The sequence below is a fragment of the Aspergillus ambiguus genome, assembly GCF_047715705.1.
Source record: "Aspergillus ambiguus strain CBS 117.58 unplaced genomic scaffold BDV59scaffold_49, whole genome shotgun sequence".
Taxonomy (NCBI): domain Eukaryota; kingdom Fungi; phylum Ascomycota; class Eurotiomycetes; order Eurotiales; family Aspergillaceae; genus Aspergillus; species Aspergillus ambiguus.
This window is the reverse complement of record NW_027395562.1, coordinates 16,073-35,546: the sequence shown is the minus strand read 5'-3', so window position 1 is coordinate 35,546 and position 19,474 is coordinate 16,073. Positions and strand designations below refer to the sequence as shown.

General features: G+C 48.5%; 6 protein-coding genes across 6 annotated transcripts; 3 read left to right on the top strand and 3 right to left on the bottom strand.

The window, feature by feature from the left end:
• Positions 1-1,771: 1,771 nt before the first annotated feature.
• On the bottom strand, positions 1,772-3,620 carry BDV59DRAFT_210641 (cytochrome P450; the record flags this gene model as incomplete). Its single annotated transcript, XM_073695637.1, has 3 exons — positions 1,772-2,240; positions 2,296-3,448; positions 3,531-3,620. The coding sequence occupies 3 exons, from the start codon at positions 3,618-3,620 to the stop codon at positions 1,864-1,866; spliced, it is 1,620 nt and encodes a 539-aa protein (XP_073543626.1). The 3' UTR covers positions 1,772-1,863.
• A 318-nt stretch (positions 3,621-3,938) lies between these two features.
• BDV59DRAFT_210639 (Zn(II)2Cys6 transcription factor) lies at positions 3,939-6,855 on the bottom strand (the record flags this gene model as incomplete). Its single annotated transcript, XM_073695636.1, has 7 exons — positions 3,939-4,634; positions 4,689-4,749; positions 4,805-4,943; positions 4,992-5,052; positions 5,107-5,935; positions 6,010-6,141; positions 6,806-6,855. The coding sequence occupies 7 exons, from the start codon at positions 6,853-6,855 to the stop codon at positions 3,939-3,941; spliced, it is 1,968 nt and encodes a 655-aa protein (XP_073543625.1).
• A 378-nt stretch (positions 6,856-7,233) lies between these two features.
• On the top strand, positions 7,234-8,445 carry BDV59DRAFT_210637 (polysaccharide deacetylase family protein; the record flags this gene model as incomplete). Its single annotated transcript, XM_073695635.1, has 4 exons — positions 7,234-7,289; positions 7,348-7,542; positions 7,594-7,774; positions 7,829-8,445. The coding sequence occupies 4 exons, from the start codon at positions 7,234-7,236 to the stop codon at positions 8,300-8,302; spliced, it is 906 nt and encodes a 301-aa protein (XP_073543624.1). The 3' UTR covers positions 8,303-8,445.
• A 1,631-nt stretch (positions 8,446-10,076) lies between these two features.
• BDV59DRAFT_205714 (uncharacterized protein) lies at positions 10,077-16,362 on the top strand (the record flags this gene model as incomplete). Its single annotated transcript, XM_073694690.1, has 4 exons — positions 10,077-10,475; positions 10,540-10,879; positions 10,932-11,207; positions 11,261-16,362. The coding sequence occupies 4 exons, from the start codon at positions 10,077-10,079 to the stop codon at positions 16,360-16,362; spliced, it is 6,117 nt and encodes a 2,038-aa protein (XP_073543623.1).
• A 143-nt stretch (positions 16,363-16,505) lies between these two features.
• On the top strand, positions 16,506-18,031 carry BDV59DRAFT_187676 (sialidase family protein). The gene has a single exon (XM_073691263.1). The coding sequence runs from the start codon at positions 16,863-16,865 to the stop codon at positions 17,979-17,981; it is 1,119 nt and encodes a 372-aa protein (XP_073543622.1). The 5' UTR covers positions 16,506-16,862; the 3' UTR covers positions 17,982-18,031.
• Positions 18,032-18,978, bottom strand: BDV59DRAFT_187675 (carboxymuconolactone decarboxylase family protein). The gene has a single exon (XM_073691262.1). The coding sequence runs from the start codon at positions 18,890-18,892 to the stop codon at positions 18,167-18,169; it is 726 nt and encodes a 241-aa protein (XP_073543621.1). The 5' UTR covers positions 18,893-18,978; the 3' UTR covers positions 18,032-18,166.
• Between the last annotated feature and the right edge of the window lie 496 nt (positions 18,979-19,474).

The window sequence follows — 19,474 nt, the reverse complement described above, 5'->3', positions numbered from 1 at the left end:
CCCATATATATCCCCTGTTCTATATTACCCAGGCAATTTTCTATACGTTCTTTGCCCACTCAGTTAATTTTCTTTTAAGTCAATCTTGATAGACTGCCTGTATATTCCTATTTGCCAGATATACAAATATATTGTTTGCGGAATATTCCCTTTACGTCCATTTTACTTGGCAATGATGATGTCCGTTTTCGCGCCGAGATAATTAATGCTGTGTCCGGCGGAAAGGTGCAAGTATGCTCTATATATGTTTCTTCGTTGCTTCTGTGGTAGCGATACGGATCCAGCCTGGTCCATTGATCAATGCACGCAGTATATTGCCTAATATAGTTTTCTTTTCTTTCTCTCCCTTTCTATTACGACAGTAGAAACTATATCCTGCTTATATAGTTTATGAAGACAACATCATTGTGTCATCACGTAATTACTGCTGACCATTTGCAAGAAGTATGCGGCCACCATCAATACATAGAGAAACCCCGTCCAGATATGCCTGTCCAGGGTCAGCATTCATAAAGTCTGTAGTAAAATATACTCACACCGGCCGTGCTTGACAAATAGATAATTGCCCCAGCAATGTCGTCCTCATTACCCGCTCTTTTCGCTGGGACTTTATCAAACAAATTGTTGAAGATATTTCCTTCATTACCCACTGGATTCATACGACTCGGAACGACTAACAATAGTTAGCATATACCGATACACTATGAGATTTGCGTACATCCTGGATTGATGCCTAAAACTCGCACATAGAATCGGCTAAATTTTGCAGCCAACAACTTCACCAGATGATCCGTGGCGGCTTTGCTGGCCGCATAGCTAGTCAGATCAACATTCGTAGCATTATGCATACTGGCACAAGAGCTGGTCATTATTATAACCCCCCTTCCTTCGTCTTTTCCTTTTCGACCATTTTTAAGCGTCGTCTCTGCTGCCGCTGCTAGTAAAGGTAGACATGCAACAGACAAGAAGTAATGAGCGATTGTGTTGACGCGGAATGTGGCTTCCCAGTCGTCGTAATGAGATGACCACATCGAGGCTTGAAGCTCAAAAAGAGGTGCCGTCAGTACATCACAGAGAATAGGAGGGTCGCGTCTAATCCCGGCGTTGGAAATGAGCATATCGAGATGCTTTTCCTGTTTGGATATCTTGGTGACAAGACTTTCAATATCATCCTTGCACGAAATGTCACATGGAATACTGCCAGTATCAGCGGACGAGTTGTATAAATTAACAAAAAAAAAAAAAAAAAAAAAAAAAAAAAAAAAAAAAAAAAAAAAAAAAAAAAAAAAAAAAAAAAAAAAAAAAAAAAAAAATTAAAAATAAAAATAAAAAAAGAAAGAAAGAAAGAAATAAAAGAAATACCCCTCTGCAACTCCTCCCGATGATCTCCCAAGTTCGTTCAGTTCATCAACTTTTTCCGTTATTGAGTCTGTCGGCAAGGCCACTAAATACACCCTTGCCCCATTACTCACGAGCCCCTGGCGACCGCTGAGTGACGATAAAAAGTCAGGGTATTTCATTGTTTACTACCTTGCAAATCATAAAACCCAATCCGCTACTTCCTCCAGTGACGAGGGCAACCCGCCCTTCTACTCCAAATAGAGAACGTAGGTCCAGAGATGTCATCTTAAGCGAACATGAATAAAAAAGATTATAGATCACAGATTCGGGCAAATTATTATCTTTAATAATAAAGAATGATTGAACTAGCGTATTACCTCGTCAAAAATGGCTGTCGGACACCCCGACCAGATGTTGGAATCTGCGGAGACTCCGCAGAAGCCAAGGAAGAAGAACCCTGAACTGCTCAACGGCACTGTGGCGATCTTGCCCTTCCCATATGATGCCAGTAAGACACATCTCTCATTCCATATAGTGCTCCTTTGTTCTCGACTCAGCAATCCGTAAGCATTCTGTCGTTGTTGCCGGATCTCTCGGAAGCAGTTTCACTTTGAAATCACGAGGAATTGCCACCAAAGCCGTCTTGAATTGGTTGTAGTCAACATAGTCAGTATTTGGAGGCTCTGTCTCACTTGCAACAATCTTATACGATGATAGGAGACGGATCAAAGCAGCGTAAAGGAGTCTGGAAGCGATATATTGACCGGAGCAAGCTCGGGAACCCGCTCCAAAACTTAAGTGATTCAACCCAGATGTCTCTCTCTCGATAGGAGGATCCAAGCTCCTTAGCCATCTCTCAGGATTAAACTCTCCGGCATTGGGGCCAAAGTGGTCGACGTCTAAAATGGTTGGTCATCCATGGAGGCTGGCTGCTTATTGACGAATTTTGCTTACCGTGGTTCCCAGCTTGGGCATTGATCAGAACCATCGTCTTCGGGGGAATTATCGCGCCATTCCAGTTTACTTCTGTCACTGTCTTTCGAGGGAGGCTCATGGCACTGACAGTATAGTACCTCCCTGCCTCCTTGATGATCGCATTTATGTAGGGTATCTTCTCCTCTCTGAAGCACCCTGTCCATGCGTCGCGTACATCTGGATAATGGCGCTTAATATCCTCATATGCACGGTCTTGCCATACCTGCCCTTGCTTTGTGGCGAGGGAACCAATAGCAGATGTCAGCGTTCCCGGGATTGTCTCAAATCCGCCTGACACGAGAGACAGACAAATAGATGATACCTCAACACCGTTTAGCTTCGTCTCCTCATCCCTGAGAATTGCACTTGAGATACAGGGCTTGTCTGTTCCCTTCTTTATCATGCCTCTCACTTTATCAAGAAGATGGTCAAGGTACTTGTCTCGTCTTTCGCGCAAGCTTCTGGACCGGAAGCTTTTCTCGTTATTGGGTAGATATCGGAGGATTGGGATGTAATCTTGAAGATTTTCGGAGGCGCTTCGTAGCAGAGAAATGGCAGAACCGACATACAGTATCTCTCGGAGAAGGCCATCATACACCTTATCCATCCGAATACCATAACATAGAGTCAACGTGGTGTTCAACGCATATCGTTGTATATAAGGGCGAAGATTAATTTCCACCTTTCCATTATCGCTGTCGTGATGCAAGTCACGTACAATACAGTAGCTCTCGAGATCAAACATGGGATAATAGCTCCGGAGCGCGGGACGCCCCAGAGCAGTCCCGGCAGCTTTGCGCTTCTTCTTGCAAGATCCATCCCACGGGGAAGACCCTATTGTGAATCCCTGAGTGCTGCTGATAACTCCATGAAAGGTATATAGAGTTGGCCGGTCAATTATAGCGTTTTGGTGACCTAATAGCATCTTCTTGCAATCGTCGAAAGAATTCACAACAACAGCCCTAGTATTTCCTAGCTTGATTTGGAACACCGAATGTCCATACTGCCGCCACCATTTCTCACAGACGGTAGCATGGTCATCACCAAGCTTAAGTAGATGGCCAAATATGGGTACGGCTCCAGGGATCTCCGGTAAACCTTTGATAAAGGGGATATCTGTCGCGATGGTCGCCTGGTAAGGTTAGCCGGTTAGGGCAAGTGGGAATGATGCAACAGCGTGCCTTGTAGATAATATAGCCAAGTAAAGCAAAAACTCCTGCAGTAACAATAGCACCAGAAGCCTTATTTTCTTGAAGGCGAAAGACAAGTTTGGGAATAAAATCCATATCCTGTGTAGCCGACATCGGTTGTTTGTCTTGTGACAATCTTCTATTTCAATTCTTAACACAATATAGTCAACCTCTTCCCACTCAACATTATAATATATACTAGATCCAAATATGTATGTCTAGAAAATCTCTCTGTTGATGTCAGGAGGGGTCAGGCGGGCATTGCGTCATCGGGTCAGATTAGTATCGTCGGCAGGTCCGACAAGAGCATGGGCGAAATTCTTGATAAGGGACGATTAGACCGATGGCTTATATCTAGACGCAATATAGCTAGTTAGATTGGTTACAGTAATATATAGTGAGAAGATATAGATTTGATCTGTTCATATGCCCTCAATCCTCCATCAAGCATGAGCTAGCTGAGCAGACACCATGAAACCGGTTCAGAACCTCTTGAACCATGCGCCTTATCTTAGACGCCGCGGGAAATTTCTTCCCAAACGTATCTAACAGTTCAATGGCCAGCTCAAGGTCATGTACAGCCTTCGTTTCCTCGAGAACACTTGCCAGATTGTCTGGTTGCGCTGTAATAGAATACATCAAGGATAGAGTCGACGTGTACACACTCAACAGGTTTAGCCAGTTGTAGGCAAACCTACGTTGGCGGTGCATATTGATCGCCTGGCGGATTGACATTGATGCTGCCATTGCAAGCACCTTTACTTTTGACTGGTCAAGAGTGGGGAAGAGAGGAGAGGGTCGGTATAACATCGCTACGTGTGCGTAGTAGTTGAGGTCGAACCAATTACTACTTAAGTGTGGCACTTGAGAGTGTACGTCGGCCAAGGGGAATGGCATATCTCGGCGCCAGCGAATGAGTTTTCTGTGAATGGTTTGGAGCGTCTCCTCTCTCTCCTCCCGGTTCATCCGACCAGTCCTGATAGCAGAGTACACGTTGTTTGCAATTTCACTGGCGATCTTCCTTAAAGATAAAATATGTAAAGGTACCGCCATGCTTGATGGTTGAAGGCTATCCTGTGGGATGATACCCTCAGAGTTGATGTTCTCATCATCGACCCCTGTGAACGGCTATTGTAAAGTTAATGATACGCCAATTTAGCCATTCAGAGCTGGAATCTGTACCGATACGTCTATATCATCGTCGTGGATAGCAAAGGGCCGGCCAAGAGCCATTGATACCACGCTGTTATCGAGACTGGTTAGCCTAGAGTCTTCCGTTGGAGACAAGACTTACACACCGATCCATCATGTACAAGGAAAATAATATTCGTTTGCGATATTCGGCAACGTCGACGGGAAGGCCGTCGTAGGTCGTCGCACTATGCAGTCCCATGCCAATAGCCATGCGGGCAGCAACCCCTACCAAGAACCAAGTGTCTTTTGGGTTAGCTGATTGGGATGAGAAATGTGGTGGATATAACCTACTGGGCCCTATTTGATTGAAGAATGAGTAAGAGACTTGAAGCATCAGAACCTCCAGTGCCGCCTACGGCGCCGTCAGTAGGTGCTTGACAGATCATCAAATAGCTTTCTGACTTACCATATCCCCATACTCAAGCGCAGCCTCGAAGTAACCCATGGCTTTGTTGTAGTAAAGGACCGATTCAGATTCCTCTGTCAGTGATACAGAGCAGTGTGTGGTCGACCCGATCGCTAGGACCATCCAGATGCGAAACAACCATAGCGGGGACTGGGCTAACGGATCCATAGGATCATGGTAAATGCGCCACAGTACAGACATAAATTCATTGCGACGGATGATCGGGTACAACGTATGGGAGTGTGCAAAATAGAAGTCGACCAGGTAACTGATTTGAGAATGCGCAGGAAAGTTCAGATCGGCAAGAACAGCTTCATCTTCCACAAACCGTGAGGGAGGAAGTTGATCAAAGTCACAAGAGCTGTATAGGAAGTTCGCATCGAAGTGCACCATCCCTGAAGGGCTTGTAATTATTGATTCTGGGGACCAGGCCAAGTTTGACTCATCGGGGGGATGAATACCCGGACCACTGTCAAAGATAAATTCCGCTTTATCGGGACAAAGACGGCGCAATACTGCTTGCGTGAGTCGAGCGAATGACAGGCCCGAGGATGATCCAAGATGCCGCTCAGCTGTTGCCTCCAGAGACAATATTTTCAACTCGTCAACCAAAGAGCCTCCTTGTTCATGAATAGACCCGAGCGGACGAGGCAAGGCCCCCAAGGCCTCGTTCACGTCAGGGTATGAGGGAAAGTTAAGTATTACAGGGTCTGGTAACACGGAAGGGAGTTGCATCTCGGGTTTTCCAAGGGAGGATGGGGATGCGACGGTGGCCAAGGCCAATTGTTCTTCTAGATCGCGAATGCGTCCTTCCAGCCCTTGGACATAGCTGGACTCTGGAAGATCAGCATGTAATTGACCGTGACTAATATATCTAATACAGCTGAGAAAAGCAGTACTCACGCGACTGAATAAGTGCCTACTTGTCGGTCGTCGTCAAGAAAACTGCAGGAAACATGCGCATGGCGACAGGTATCGCATTGTGGCAAGGTTCTATCGCATCTTTTTTTGCGCCGATGACAACGCTGACAAGAGCTTCCTGCGCGAGCAGCAGCGGAACGCGATGAAGGCATCATCTGGAGGACAAAACTGCCTCTCTTACAGACGAACACGACAGTGCGATGCTAGGATATGGACTAGATGATCGGGATGTAGTCTTATCTGTTTCTCCGCATGGCTTATCAGTTAGTCGGCTGGCTCCGGTGACTCCTGTCATGGGCGGGGTAGTCTATGGCAGGAAGTACACTACAGGAGGGTGGCTGTAGAATAACAAGGAATAATATAAGCAATCGTATATGGTACCGATGTGCGAGCTTACCGATACCTATCTAATATTAAGCCCAGCCAGCTTTACTGCGTAATTCCCGCCAAAAAATTTGGCGATCTCGTCTCAGTGCCTTTACGTAATGTTTTTAAGCCACTTGTGCTTGGAACTCTTCGCATGCGATAGAGGCATACGATTTGGGTGTACCGGAAGCCGGCCTTCGGTAATCCAAGCATGACCAAGAGTAGAGGACGTGAACTTCAGGCCACCACAGCTTCAAACTCTCTAGCAAGGAATCGCCTCCATAATCGGTTTTACCATAGGAATAATGTTGTGACTGGTCGTAGACACATGCTGGTGGCCTATCCTTCGTCCATCAAATGAGGGGCTTCCAAGCCTCTGGATTTCTCTAGGTTGATATCTTTAGTCACTTACCCATCATTGTGCTCCCCAACGATAAACATCCCGGGGGAAGATCCCTGCATTCCTGATTCATTTAACACCAACATTAGTTACTTGGTCGAAAATCTTGGGCCGTATTGCTCATTTCTATTTTGAATAGAGGTGAACAACTAGGCTTTCTCCAACGGGAAAGCTGGGGTAAGGGGTACACCCATATCGATCGCTTTATGCAGAAGTAATTTCTATTGGATGTATTTTGCTTTCATTCCCCTCACGTAATGCAGCTAGCGGGGATTCTGGTGAGGGGTAGAGGATATATATTATGGTAACATATGGATATGGTCGTCCTATGGCCCGCTTGTTTCCATTAAGCGAAAGCCACCCAATCCCGAAATATACGACCTATAAAATAGTGATACTGAAGGAATAGAATACTTGCCCACAGCACAGAACAAGGCACCATGGTCAAACGAATACTTGTAGGCTATGGCATTGATGTGGATGCTGCAAGTGGATGGTAAGGAACGTTTCCCGAGAATACTGAAGATACTGAGGCATTTGAACGACTCAACTAGGCTGAACACTTGCTCGGGGGCTCCTGCGGGTCCCACAGACGTCTCTCGTGGAATATTTGGCGCTACTGTTGGAATATATCGTCTCCTGAAGCTTTGGGATAAGTATGGCATCAAAACAACTTGGTTCGTCCCGGCCCACTCACTTGAGTCTTTTCCAACTCAACTTGCAAAAGTCCGGGACGCTGGCCACGAATTGTTAGTCTCAAAATGCGTTGGTAAAAAGTTAGATATCTAACATGTTAACAGGGCCCTACATGGCTATTGTCATGAATTTGTTGCTACCTTAAGCGAACTACAACAGCGAGATGTCATGGTCAAATCAATCGACGTATTGTCTCAGTTTACAGGCAAGAAGCCACGGGGGTGGACAGCGCCTGCATGGGATACTTCAAAGTCTACAATTAGGATATTGGAGGAATTTGGTATTGTAAGTGTGACAACTTCACAAAATGGTCATTTTCTCACAAAAATTTTCTTCCAGGAATATGACCATTCATTCATGCACCATGACTGTCAACTATACTACGCCCCAGACGGTACCGAGGAATATAGAGAGACAAATATCCAACGAGATGCTTCATCGTGGATGACTCCTATGACCAGAACCCAACCCAGCAAGGTTGTGGAAGTGCCTGCAAACTGGCATCTGGACGATTGGCCTCCGTTCGTTGTTAATCCAAAAGGGGCTAAATCGCAAGGATATGTGGATCCTGATGTTATTGAAAAACTCTGGAAGAAACAGTTCGATTATTTCTATCGCGAATATGACACTTTCTTTTTCCCCATGACGATTCATCCCCAGGTCAGTGGGAAGCCGCAGGTGATCTTAATGCATGAGAATATTATCGACTATATTAACTCCCATGACGGTATTGAGTGGGTTACTATGGAGCAGATGGTTGACGAATTCAAGTCCGGGAACATGCCGGGGGCCGTTGTGGAAGCCGGAGTGTGAAACTGTTGCCATCGACAAATTAGCAGGAATTGTCTATCCGTTTCCAGGTTAAGGTCATAAGCACAAATTCAGACGCCGACATACAGGCAGCTGAGAAAGTTTCCAAGTCCATTGGTGGAGCAGTTATGTCATTGGAATGGGCGCATGTCACCTTCCCGAGATAATTATAGGCACTGGTTGTGCATAGATATCCGTTCATATATATCAATTATGCACGCAACATAAATAGCCAAATTATCCGGTCCGAACTAACTACACCGAGTTGTATCGTAGAGATGCTAACATCTGGGAATAACAACAAATGATGTCATGGATCCGCCCTGCCGGTTCTATTTATGTGCGGTTTACTGGGACAGACGCCACCTCGGGTCCAGCTATCGAGGCTGGAAAGATAGAATGGTCACTTGCGAACAATTTCGTCATATTCATACCGAGAAGGAACTGAGGAGGATTATATATGTCTAGCAGTATTGGTGGGAGCGAATAGGACATATCAAAAATGATAGAAAGATCGTGCATAACATGACTCTTCCGCTGGGTATACTGACAAATACCCCAAAGTTAAATACGGCTCGTTGGTTCGGCTTCTCATAGTCATATCCGAGCGCTCCACGTGGATATGATGTCCGGCTTTCCGACCAATGTGAAGCACATCCAAGAGAAATTATGCTGAACAAGGTTATCTATATGGCTGGCGGGGATGTCGGAAAGCCCGAGATGATCTTAGGGTTTCCGCATGCGGGATCTCCACTTACACAACCTTAATGATTAAAGTCTTGCGGCCGCCCGTTCATTGCCGATTCGATGTCCCATGATTCACTCCCAGAAATCCGGGAAGAACATCTCTCTGTGGTTGCGATAGTGGTGCCAGAAAATAAAATCCACCGGCATCTCCCATTTGGCGTCTCCCTCCTGGTGGATCACACCTCTTAAACGATGGATCTTGCTGAAGCACTGCCTGACTGGAGGAGCATAGGTGTCGGTAGAGCAAGACGCAGATATACGGCATATGGGTTAGGTGAAAAGAATATTCTAGTGGTATTTAAACAACATGACTAAACACAATACAACAGAAAATGGTGGGCATTCTGCTCTGGACAGCCATTAATGAAAATACTCCAGCTCACGCATCCTTCACGCGTGGAGCCCAAAATTCCAGGCCAACGGAACCTCTCCTCCAAAGGACTGGGCTTAGCTGAAAATTATGATGTCCACATGATGCTCTGAGCCGAAGAAAGAGGCCATCTTGTGGACCCTAGAACTTTGGACTGTGGTCAACGGTCAATCCTATTCCAGGTAGCTCTCTGCCCATAAGCAGTCATCCCATGGGCACGGACAAACGAACATGCCCAGATCCTTTACCACTGGGGAAAGTAATGATCACCCACCCCCAGTGTATTACCGGCGCCGTATCTAGACTCATTGTTCCACTTATGACGCTTTGGCGAAGAGTAATACGCCAAATTCTACTTCGGCTAGGTAGTAGTTGTCGTGGTATCATGGATAGGTAACCCCGGATAGATGCCTAAGTAGGGACCCAGGGTTTTATAAATAAACGCAAGCCCCTAGTTGCTCACCGAACTACCGACAGAAATTATTCGGTACAAATGTTTTTACAAAATATCACGAAATCACTCTTCCCCGAAGCCTCTTATGCGACTTAATTTACTCTAATCTACACTAATTCGCTCCATAATCAGTTCCCAAAATGGCTACGTCTTTTCAGCCTAATGTTCACTATACTTTCGGCTCCCCTCTGTCGCAGACCACTATAATGGATACCCGACGTGTGTCTGGAGTCCTAGAAAGTGACAATGTCTCCAGTAGGGTATACAACTCCGTCACTTCACGACGTGGATCGAGGAGACTAAGCGCTGAACCCTCCAATTTGGCCGATGTGGTCAATTCCCTCCGCAGACGAAACAGCAGCGAAATGGACACCATCATCTCATCCAAATTGATAAATGCCACACATTCGACGCTGATTGACTGGATACGGGCGGAGAGAATGAGCAAACTGCCACCCGAGGGAAGCAGCTATGACCGGGTCTTGGTCTGGGCATCACTGTTCGTGGAACGGTTGCACTCTTTCGACCTTGCCGTCGAACAGTTCGCCGGGGATAGTCATCTTGCAGCGCAACTAGTATATGGCTATTGTATGCTGCTTCTGGAGGTATGATTTGAAGAGTCCCTTAATGTTGCATGAGTTTATGGATAACCAACCAAAATGCACTTAGCTCGGCGAAGAGAATTCATCTGCATTGATGGTTATGTTCGGATTCTTTTGTAGTTGCTCACAGGAGCTGGTGAATCTCCTGGACCGTGCCGAGCTATTCATGGTCTCTCAAGATATCAAGGACCAGCTAGTGTTAGCATTGGCTGACCTAGTGACCCTGGTCGTTTGTGTTTCAACACAGTTTCACAAATCATTGCGAGGCATCTCCTCTGAGTCTGTCTCTATTGATATCTACAGCTCATTCCCTGGGCCGATAGAGAGCTTCCGTAGCCGATGCGAGCATGTTTCCGGGCTCATGTGGAGACATCAGTTGCTCCGCGAGGGCTTCAATGAGGCGACAGGTATAACCTCACCCCTCTATGCCTTGATATCTTCCTGCTGATATAACATTAGTCTCTGAGATCCAGACGATCAAGCATTGGCTTGAGCCAGAAGATCCTGTCCTCGCTAATGTCACACAGAACGCCGCGCATTTGGCTCAGGATCGCGAAGAGCTCACTTGTCTCTGGATGACGCCTTACCTAACTCGCTTTCTCAAAAGCAACAAGAAGACTCTTGCCATCTCGGGCAAGCCTGGGTCCGGAAAAACCATTTTGTCATCTGTCATGATTGATCACCTGCAGTATCCAATCGGTGGGGTTAGCTACAAGCCCATTTTCGTGCCCATCAGTGAGTAACTGATTATTCCGAAATTATTAACATGACTTTAACACGTCTGTTAGACAGCCGGGTACCGGCAAAGACTGCCCCTCGAGGAATTGTGAAAACGATCCTATCTCAGATCTTTGACAAACGTATCGGAAATGTACGGCTGTATCAAATCCTTGCGGATGCATACAACCGTTGTGAGCAGGCAGTTGAGTCAGACGACTATGACAACATCATCTGGTCAGCACTGGAAAGTGCACTTCAAGCAAGTCTCCGGGGCGCAAAGGAGTTGGTTCTGGTAGTTGACGGCATGGATGAAGCCTCTTGTGGAGAAGCAGCCCTCGTACAGAGACTGAAGCAAGCGACTGCGGGCGCTGACAATCTGAAACTCATTCTCCTTGGCTCGCAGAAATTCTCTACCAGTTCTGATCAGACCAACGTGAGCATCTCGCCAGAGCTGATTTTTGATGATATCGCAGCAGTGGTTCGCCGTGTTCTCCAGCCATATCAGTCTTTCATGGACATGAGCGAAGAACAGAGGGAAATGACGGTTAATCGCATCACCGAGGCCGCTGATGGCTCCTTTTTGTGGGCTAAGCTAGCGTGCAAACAGGTTAAGGCCGAGGGGTCACCTAACTCCCAGAGTCTATCCAAGTCTGTTGACAGCCTCATTAAAGCGGGATATACCGTCAAAGATTTTGTCTCTAGTACACTGCAAAGCAAGACATTGAGTGATGATGCCAAGAGCATCCTCAGCTGGCTGATCACCGCTCCTCGTCCCCTGGCTCTTAGTGAGCTACCAGCTTTGCTCTCCATTCACCCTGAAAAGGGTACTATTACAGAGAAGAGCATTGATCCTCGTCAGGTTTTGAGGCCAGTTAGTTCACTGGTGTTCTTCCAGAACGGCCTTCTGTATCTTCGGCATGCCCAGGTCCGCAGCGCCATAATGGACACCTTAGGTCAGGGCAAGTCAATGGTGAAGGAAAGGAATATCGACATGGCCCGCAGATTGCTGCTCTATACCAAGCACTGTGTCACCACTGAGCATAACCCTACATTGACACCCTTGGATCCTACCGATACGGAGCGCCTTTTGGACCAATATCCACTACTAGACTTTGCTTTGCGGTACTGGATTGATCACGCAACCGCCGCTTTCGGCTGCACTACGGATGAGGAGATCACCCAAGCTGTCAAGGAACTAGGCAAAGTGATGCCAACATGTGCCAGAGTCCCGCTGTTGACCATGACAATTTGGCAACCCAAGTCGACTCCTGTGCAGGTTTCGATGAACTCTATTCAGACACGATTCTATCAACAGATCCTGCCGCCCAGTCATCCAACAACACTACAGTCAGTTCTGTGCCAGGCATTGCTTTACCGCAGACTGCATGAAGTTCTGCCTTCCAAGGCTACTTGGATTTTATACGATGCTGTCAAGCTCTGCAATGATGTTCTCGGGCCTCGCAACATTGTGACCTTGCAGATGTCGCAATACTTCCTAAATGCCACTGCAGAAGAGGTAACCGACTCAAGGACCGAGATCATGATGAAGCGCGTGCAGGTGCTACAAGTCCTCGTTGAATGCTACAAGATGCACTATGGCGAGAAAAATGAAATGGTTATGACCATGCTCACCCAGCTCGCAGAACACTATACTTCTATCAAAGAAGAGAGCGAGGCCCAGAAAATATACGCCTCAATGCAGGAGACCAGTGGCGAAACTTCGACTCAATGGATCAACTCACGCAGGTCAGACGATTCACTTCGTGTTAACCTCCGTGGTCGCCAGATCAAGGAACAGCCTGACTATGGCATATTCTTGAGTTTCGACGAGAAGGAAGAAGACGAGTTGATCTCTGCAACCAGCGTGTTCAACTTCGAGTCACTCACTCACCTTGCTGAGACATATAAGGCCCAAGGCAAATTCGAACTCGCAGAGAACGCCTATGTGGAAGTATGGCAACGTGCCAGCAAAGAATACCGCTCTAGCCGTTCCACTGAGTTAGAGTTAAAGAATATCCAGGCGGTCCTCGCGTATGCCCGATTCCTCCAATCCCAAAATCGAAAGGAAGAGGCTGCGTCAATTCTTGCCGGGGCATGGCAGGAGCATGATCAGAATTCAATTTGCACTTCTCAGGAAATCGTCTCACATCTGGTCGAGGTGGCAAGAATGATGAAATCTGCTGGATTAACCGCTATGGCCTTGAATGTATTCAAGCACTGCGCCCAATACTACGAGAGCACCAGCGGTTATCACAGCTCCTCGTACAAGGAGATACAGGAGAGTATCCAGACTTCATCCACATCGGTCATGCAAATGGTCACCAGTTCTACGTCATCCATGACGGAGTCGAACCTCAAAGGCCTGGTGTACGAGTCTATTAATAACATGGATGCGACCTCCATTTCAGCCGCCAACAAGTTGATCGACATGTATATCTCTCAACGTCGTTGGCATGATGCCACTCATCTAATTAAGGCAGTATTGCGAGGAATTTGGCCACAATTATTTGCTACATCTGCCCAGGATGTCGCTTTACCATCGCAACACCTGGACTATTGCATCACACTGGCTGAACGTCTCAGCAACTGTTATCGCTCTCGGCGTCGTCCCTCTAAGGAGGAAGACATTAGACAACGGCTTTATATGGCACTACGCCGTAATCGCCAACCCGGAGACAAGGCTTTGGATCATGCCACCGCATCTCTCTTGCGTCTGTACCAGCGGAACTCTCAGACGGATAAGGTGATCCACCTTCACCAGGAAATTCTCAGCGACTACACCAAACACTACGGTGCAGGGCATCCTATTGTGGTCAAGAAGCTCTGGACTCTTGCAGAGCTTACCAGCCCTCGTCCAATTTCGGTCGATTACTACCGCCAGATAGTGACTGTTCTGAATAAGAACTCCGATACTTGCCACCCGGAGGCTTTCGAGCCTCTGCTGATCGTGTTGAACGATCTGTGGAATAAGGAGCGATACGCGGATGCATTGCAACTCTGCAAGATTCTGTTCAATACTCTAAGAACCTCTCCCAAGGTCAGCCCTAAGCTGCGTGACCAAGGATTTGTGAGTATGGTGTTCAATCGGTATATGCAATGTCTTCGAGCCACTCATGCCGATTCGACCGTGATTCACGATGTTGCGGTGCAGTACCGCAGCACCTGCCAGTCGCTCTTTGGCGAAAGTGCTTCCATCACTGTGCAGTCTACTATTACGTTGGCGAATATATGTCAAGAGACCACCCAGTATCACAGTGAAGCAGTGCAGTTGTACGAGAGCCTGCTGACGATCAAGTCCGACGAAGTCGACTACGAAGACATCCGCAACACACTTGATACGATGAGTGACAAGGACACCATGATTGAAGTGCATAATACGGATTCTCTTTCAACGGAGCAGTTGCGTCATGTTATAACACAGCGTTACCAGCGGCTCACTACTATGAGATCTTCCTATGGCTGGGCCCATGAAGAGTCGCTTTCAGAAATGGAGCAGACAGCAAAACTTTATGCTAAGAGCGGAGAATTTGTCAAAGTGGCGAGCATGCTCAGGGATACGACAATCAAGGTGCTGTCAACGGAGACCTCCTCCATCCGACTGACAGCGGCAGCAAAGAGCATCGCATCGAGCTACATTGCATCTGGCCAGATCCAGCGTGGACGGGAACTCACCCAGGAGCTTTACCGCCAAATCGTGGCTAAAGATACCACGAATGTTCAGTCGGTGCACTTCGATATGTCCTCTCAGCAAAGACAGAGCCTCATGTTCCTGGCCCAGCTGGAATTCTGTCTGAGGGAAGATTCGTCGGTCACTCTGAACGAGATCTATTCATCGCTGATCACAGAATATATGTATTTCGAGCAGTTCCGCAGCGAGATAAGATCCAGGTCGAGCAGCGTCCAGAGCGTGACAGCCTCCGCGGCTCGGCTATACGGCTTCTTACTTTCGCGGAATTGTAAGACGAGTATTGAATGTGTGAAGGATCAATTTGCTGAGTTCTTCCTTTCCTGCGAAGGTGATCGGCTGCGACTGTCCACTACAACTCAAGTGAAGGATCTTGTAGTTACCTTGCTGGACTACTTCACAACGCACACGTCACAGAACTTCCTCCGGTCCGTGGCTATTGCCAGCTACAATCGGGTGTGCCAGTTGCTGTCGGAGAAACAGTACCAGCCTGCCTGTGATCTCGCCTTAACCTCCTTCAAATATATTCGGGAACATAATGGCTACTCTCACCTTCCCACCCTAAAGCTGGGGTTCAAGCTGGGCATGGTCATTTCAGGCCGCGAGCACAAGAGCCGCCCGGAGGAGACCCGGCGCAAGACAATGCTCGAGATATCGTCTACAATTATGAAGGAGACCGTGAAGCTCTTCAAGCGGATGAAGATCGATATCTCAAGCTTAGGCCAAGAGAATCTCAATAATCTAATTGGCCTTCTAGATGAGCAGCAGGATTATAACAGCCTCGCATGGGTTCTTACTACCCTGTGGGACAACCGTGAGACTCCCAACGTGGGCCAGCCATACTTCATTATCACCCTGGCCCGTATGCTCATTATCACGCGGTACCTTGTTGGTGACTATATGGCTGCGATGCGTTTGGCGGAAGACATTGTCTACAACTGCTGCCGTGTGCATGGTACACGCCATCCCAACACCTTTGACATGACTGTGCTTCTGTCGCAACTGTACACGAGCGTTGCTCAGCGCTACCAGTCACAGAAAGATGGTCGCGAGATGGCGTATCGGTATTATAAGAAGGCCGCCGCGTTGCATGAGAACGCGTTGCGGGCGTTCGTTGATCCTTCCTCTGTCGAGATTGAGTATGCCTCTGAATCTGGTATGGAATCCGACGAGGGTTCATCGACACCCAGTGAAGCCCTCGAAGACGAAGGCAAGCACGTCCGTCAGCATCTGCATCTGCTGAAGCATGCCGTTGAGCGTCTCGGTGGTTGGCCCAAGGACTACTCGGAGTACCAGCGTCTGAGCGAGGATCTTTTCAAGGCGTACCCTGAAGACCTCAAAGGTGTGGATGGTATTGAGAAGTGGAACCTGAAGAGCTTCGGCTCCGGTCGTGCTGAGTCGAGCGATGACCTTGTTGCTACCGGTGTTCAACAGGGCGTCACGTTCAATGTCCGAGACTTGGGAGGCCTTGCTATCGCCGTTTAAGCAGTGAGTATGGGATAAGACGGTGGCAATATGAGGTGTTGCAAAAGTACTGTCACAAAAGTTATGCTTGTACCTTATCTGATTGTTTGTTCAGGAGAAAATTATTTAGTCAATCCATAATAGCAAATCAAATTCGGTTACGTGTCCTCATCATGATGATATACATATATCAGGGTGGAGGTCTAGTATATGCAGGGACCCTAGTCGACTCCTGTGCTCGTAGATCTAGCCCAACGTGCAGCCATGTATTTGCAGCCCTACGATACAAGCGATGCATCCCACCACTACACATTCCTTCATCCCCTTTCACCCCCATGAACGTTGTTATGACCCTGCGTACACCAGGCTACCGCGTTTCGATTAATTGGAGATCGTCTTGGATGACGTCATTTTCGCGGGAGTTCTCTGACCGCAATCGGACGTAATAAGACTGAAAAAGGCCAGATTGATTTCTTCAGCGTTATCCAACCTCATCTACCATCACCATCTGATCCATCAGCATGCCCGGCAATTTCGGACAGAAGATCCTCAAACATTTCGGCCTTGAGGAAGGCCGTGGCCCGGGCTTTCCTGGACACGGACAGGGACATCATTCCCATCCACCCAACAACGCTCGACTCCCGGGGAATCGAGTAATCAACAACGACGAACGGCCTCTGTCTAACCGGCCTGGCGGCACATATCCCCGGCTGTGTCGTATGGGGGATGGTTCCATCCTATCGTCGTTTACCCGTTTCCGCGACGGCGAGAGGCACTTGACTGTAGCACGCAGCGTTGACGGTGCACGGACGTTTGAGGATATCGGCGAAGTCACCCGCGGTCGAGGCGATGTCGATAACCTGTTCCTGTTGGAGGTGGCCCCAAATGTTGTCCTGGGGGCGTTCCGCAATCATGACCTGGGGCCTGGAGGGCCGACACACTTTCGCATCACCGTGTGCCGGTCGACCGACGGTGGACGTACGTGGCAGTTTGCATCCCAGGCAGCAGAAAAGAAACCCCCTTGTGGTATCTGGGAGCCATTCATGCGACTAGGCCAGCAGGGCGAAGTGCAGTTGACATACTCACAGGAGTATGCGCACAACAACCAGTGTACGATGCTGGTGAGGTCGTTCGACCAGGGGTCGACTTGGTCAGCGCCGCAGTGTCTGCACGGTCAGAATCATCTCGTGCGCGACGGAATGAACGGTATTGCCGCGACGTACGATAACGGGCGCCCCGCTTTGGTAATGATCTTTGAGACCACCACTCACGGAACCTTCGATCTCGAGGCGCTTATCTCCTACGATGATGGCGCCACTTGGGGTCATCGACACCAGGTATATGTCCCTCCGAGAGGCCACAATGCGGGCGCGCCGCAGATTGCTTCCTTTGGGGACGGGTCGATGGCGGTGATCTTTATGACGGACGAGGATCACTCCCAGGTGCAGTGGACGAAGAATGCTTGTATCAAGGTGGTCTTTGCCGGACCACCGCAAGATGGACGCATCTTCTGGACGCGCCCGACAGTGCTGTGCCCAGGCATGGGACATTGGCCAGGAATAATGGCCTTGGATCATCAAACGCTGTTGGCGACATACGAATGCGGCGGGCCCAAGGCGAAATCAATCACGCTGCACTAGGAATTGGGAGCCATTTCTTGCGTTGGACTGTTCGGTTCTAAATTGGTCGAATTTTATGAATCTATGTAACATAGTAATAGTACGCTGCACGGCTCAATCATTTCTACACACAGGATCAAGTTGTAGCGCTGTCTGATGGCGGTAAAGAAGAGCGTAACGTCATCCATTCATCTCAGTTGTCGCATTTATTTCGCCAGAGCCTGGACCAACTCATCCACCGACTTCATCTGCTTGTCGTTGTTCTCTCCCACGTCCAAGGCGACCAGCACCCGGCTAACGCAATTGTATCCCGCAATCCCGGTAGTCAACTCGACAATTTCACGGTTGGAGAAACCTTCCGTCTGCAGACGGGCGAAGGTCGCATCCTGCACCTTGACGGTCTGGGTCATCTCGTCCGCGTACTGGATGACCGCCTGTTCGCGAGTAGAGAGAGGGCTCTGGCGGAGAGCGTCCTGGGCGGCAGAGAGATTGTCACCCACAGCGGTGGATGCCAGCGTGCGGGCAGCGTGCAGCGATTCCGGACGGATCCCCCCCTTGAGGGCCAGGGGCGCGTGAGCATTCCATTCGTAGACCGCCTGCGTCAAGACCGCAACACGGGAGACTGCCAGCTCCAGCAGGCCCTGGTCCACGATAGTCCGAGTCCGAATGGCACCCAGAAAACTATTCCAGCCATCAGCCACCGGGGGCGAATGGAGCAGCGACAAGTCCAGTGGGATGAGGGGGCGGGGATGGCGGCGCTCGGCGATGCGCTGGTAAATATCCGCCGTGTCCTGGTCCGGGGTCGGAGGGGTATTCGGGGCGTAAGGGAGGCGCATGGCGAGGACGGAGGAGGAGGAAATCGGCGAGATAGAATGAAACAGTGGCTGCTGAGCGAGTAATCTACGAGAGCCCGGTCGAAGGAGGGTGATCATGTCAGGTTTATGGAATTATCATCTTGTGGTCCTGGGGATTTTCGGCACCGCAGGATGAGGTTTTTGCCGCGTTCGTTGCCGGTCCATAACCGTGTTAGTCAGCGGGCCAGTTGTTTGTGTCTTAATAGAAGGTTCGCATAAAGTGCTATAAAGAGAAGAAGCCGGTATCGCCGTTCTGAAGTTCGACAATAAGGTTGCAGGAAGTTGTTTTACAATACCCGTGGAGAGAGAGGACCATCCGTGGACTGCAACCGTCTGACGTTATCGAAGCTGATATTGATGTTGCGGGTCTATCACCCACCCGATGGTGACGTTGGATATCTTGAGATGCATGCGTAACCGAATTTAGATAGCGGAATATATTGAACCTAATAGAGCCATTTGTTGATTCGTCGAAAGTCGACAATAGTATTATGCCCAACTCCTCGCGGCATCCCAAAGGTGACCTTGTCCTCATCAGTCTCATTCCTGTTGCTCTCTTACACGGAATCCTAAGACACACTTCAACTCAAGTGATGGACCAGCCGGACACGAGCTACGCAATGAATCCAGGGCAATAAATGTTACGGTCCAGCTAACGAG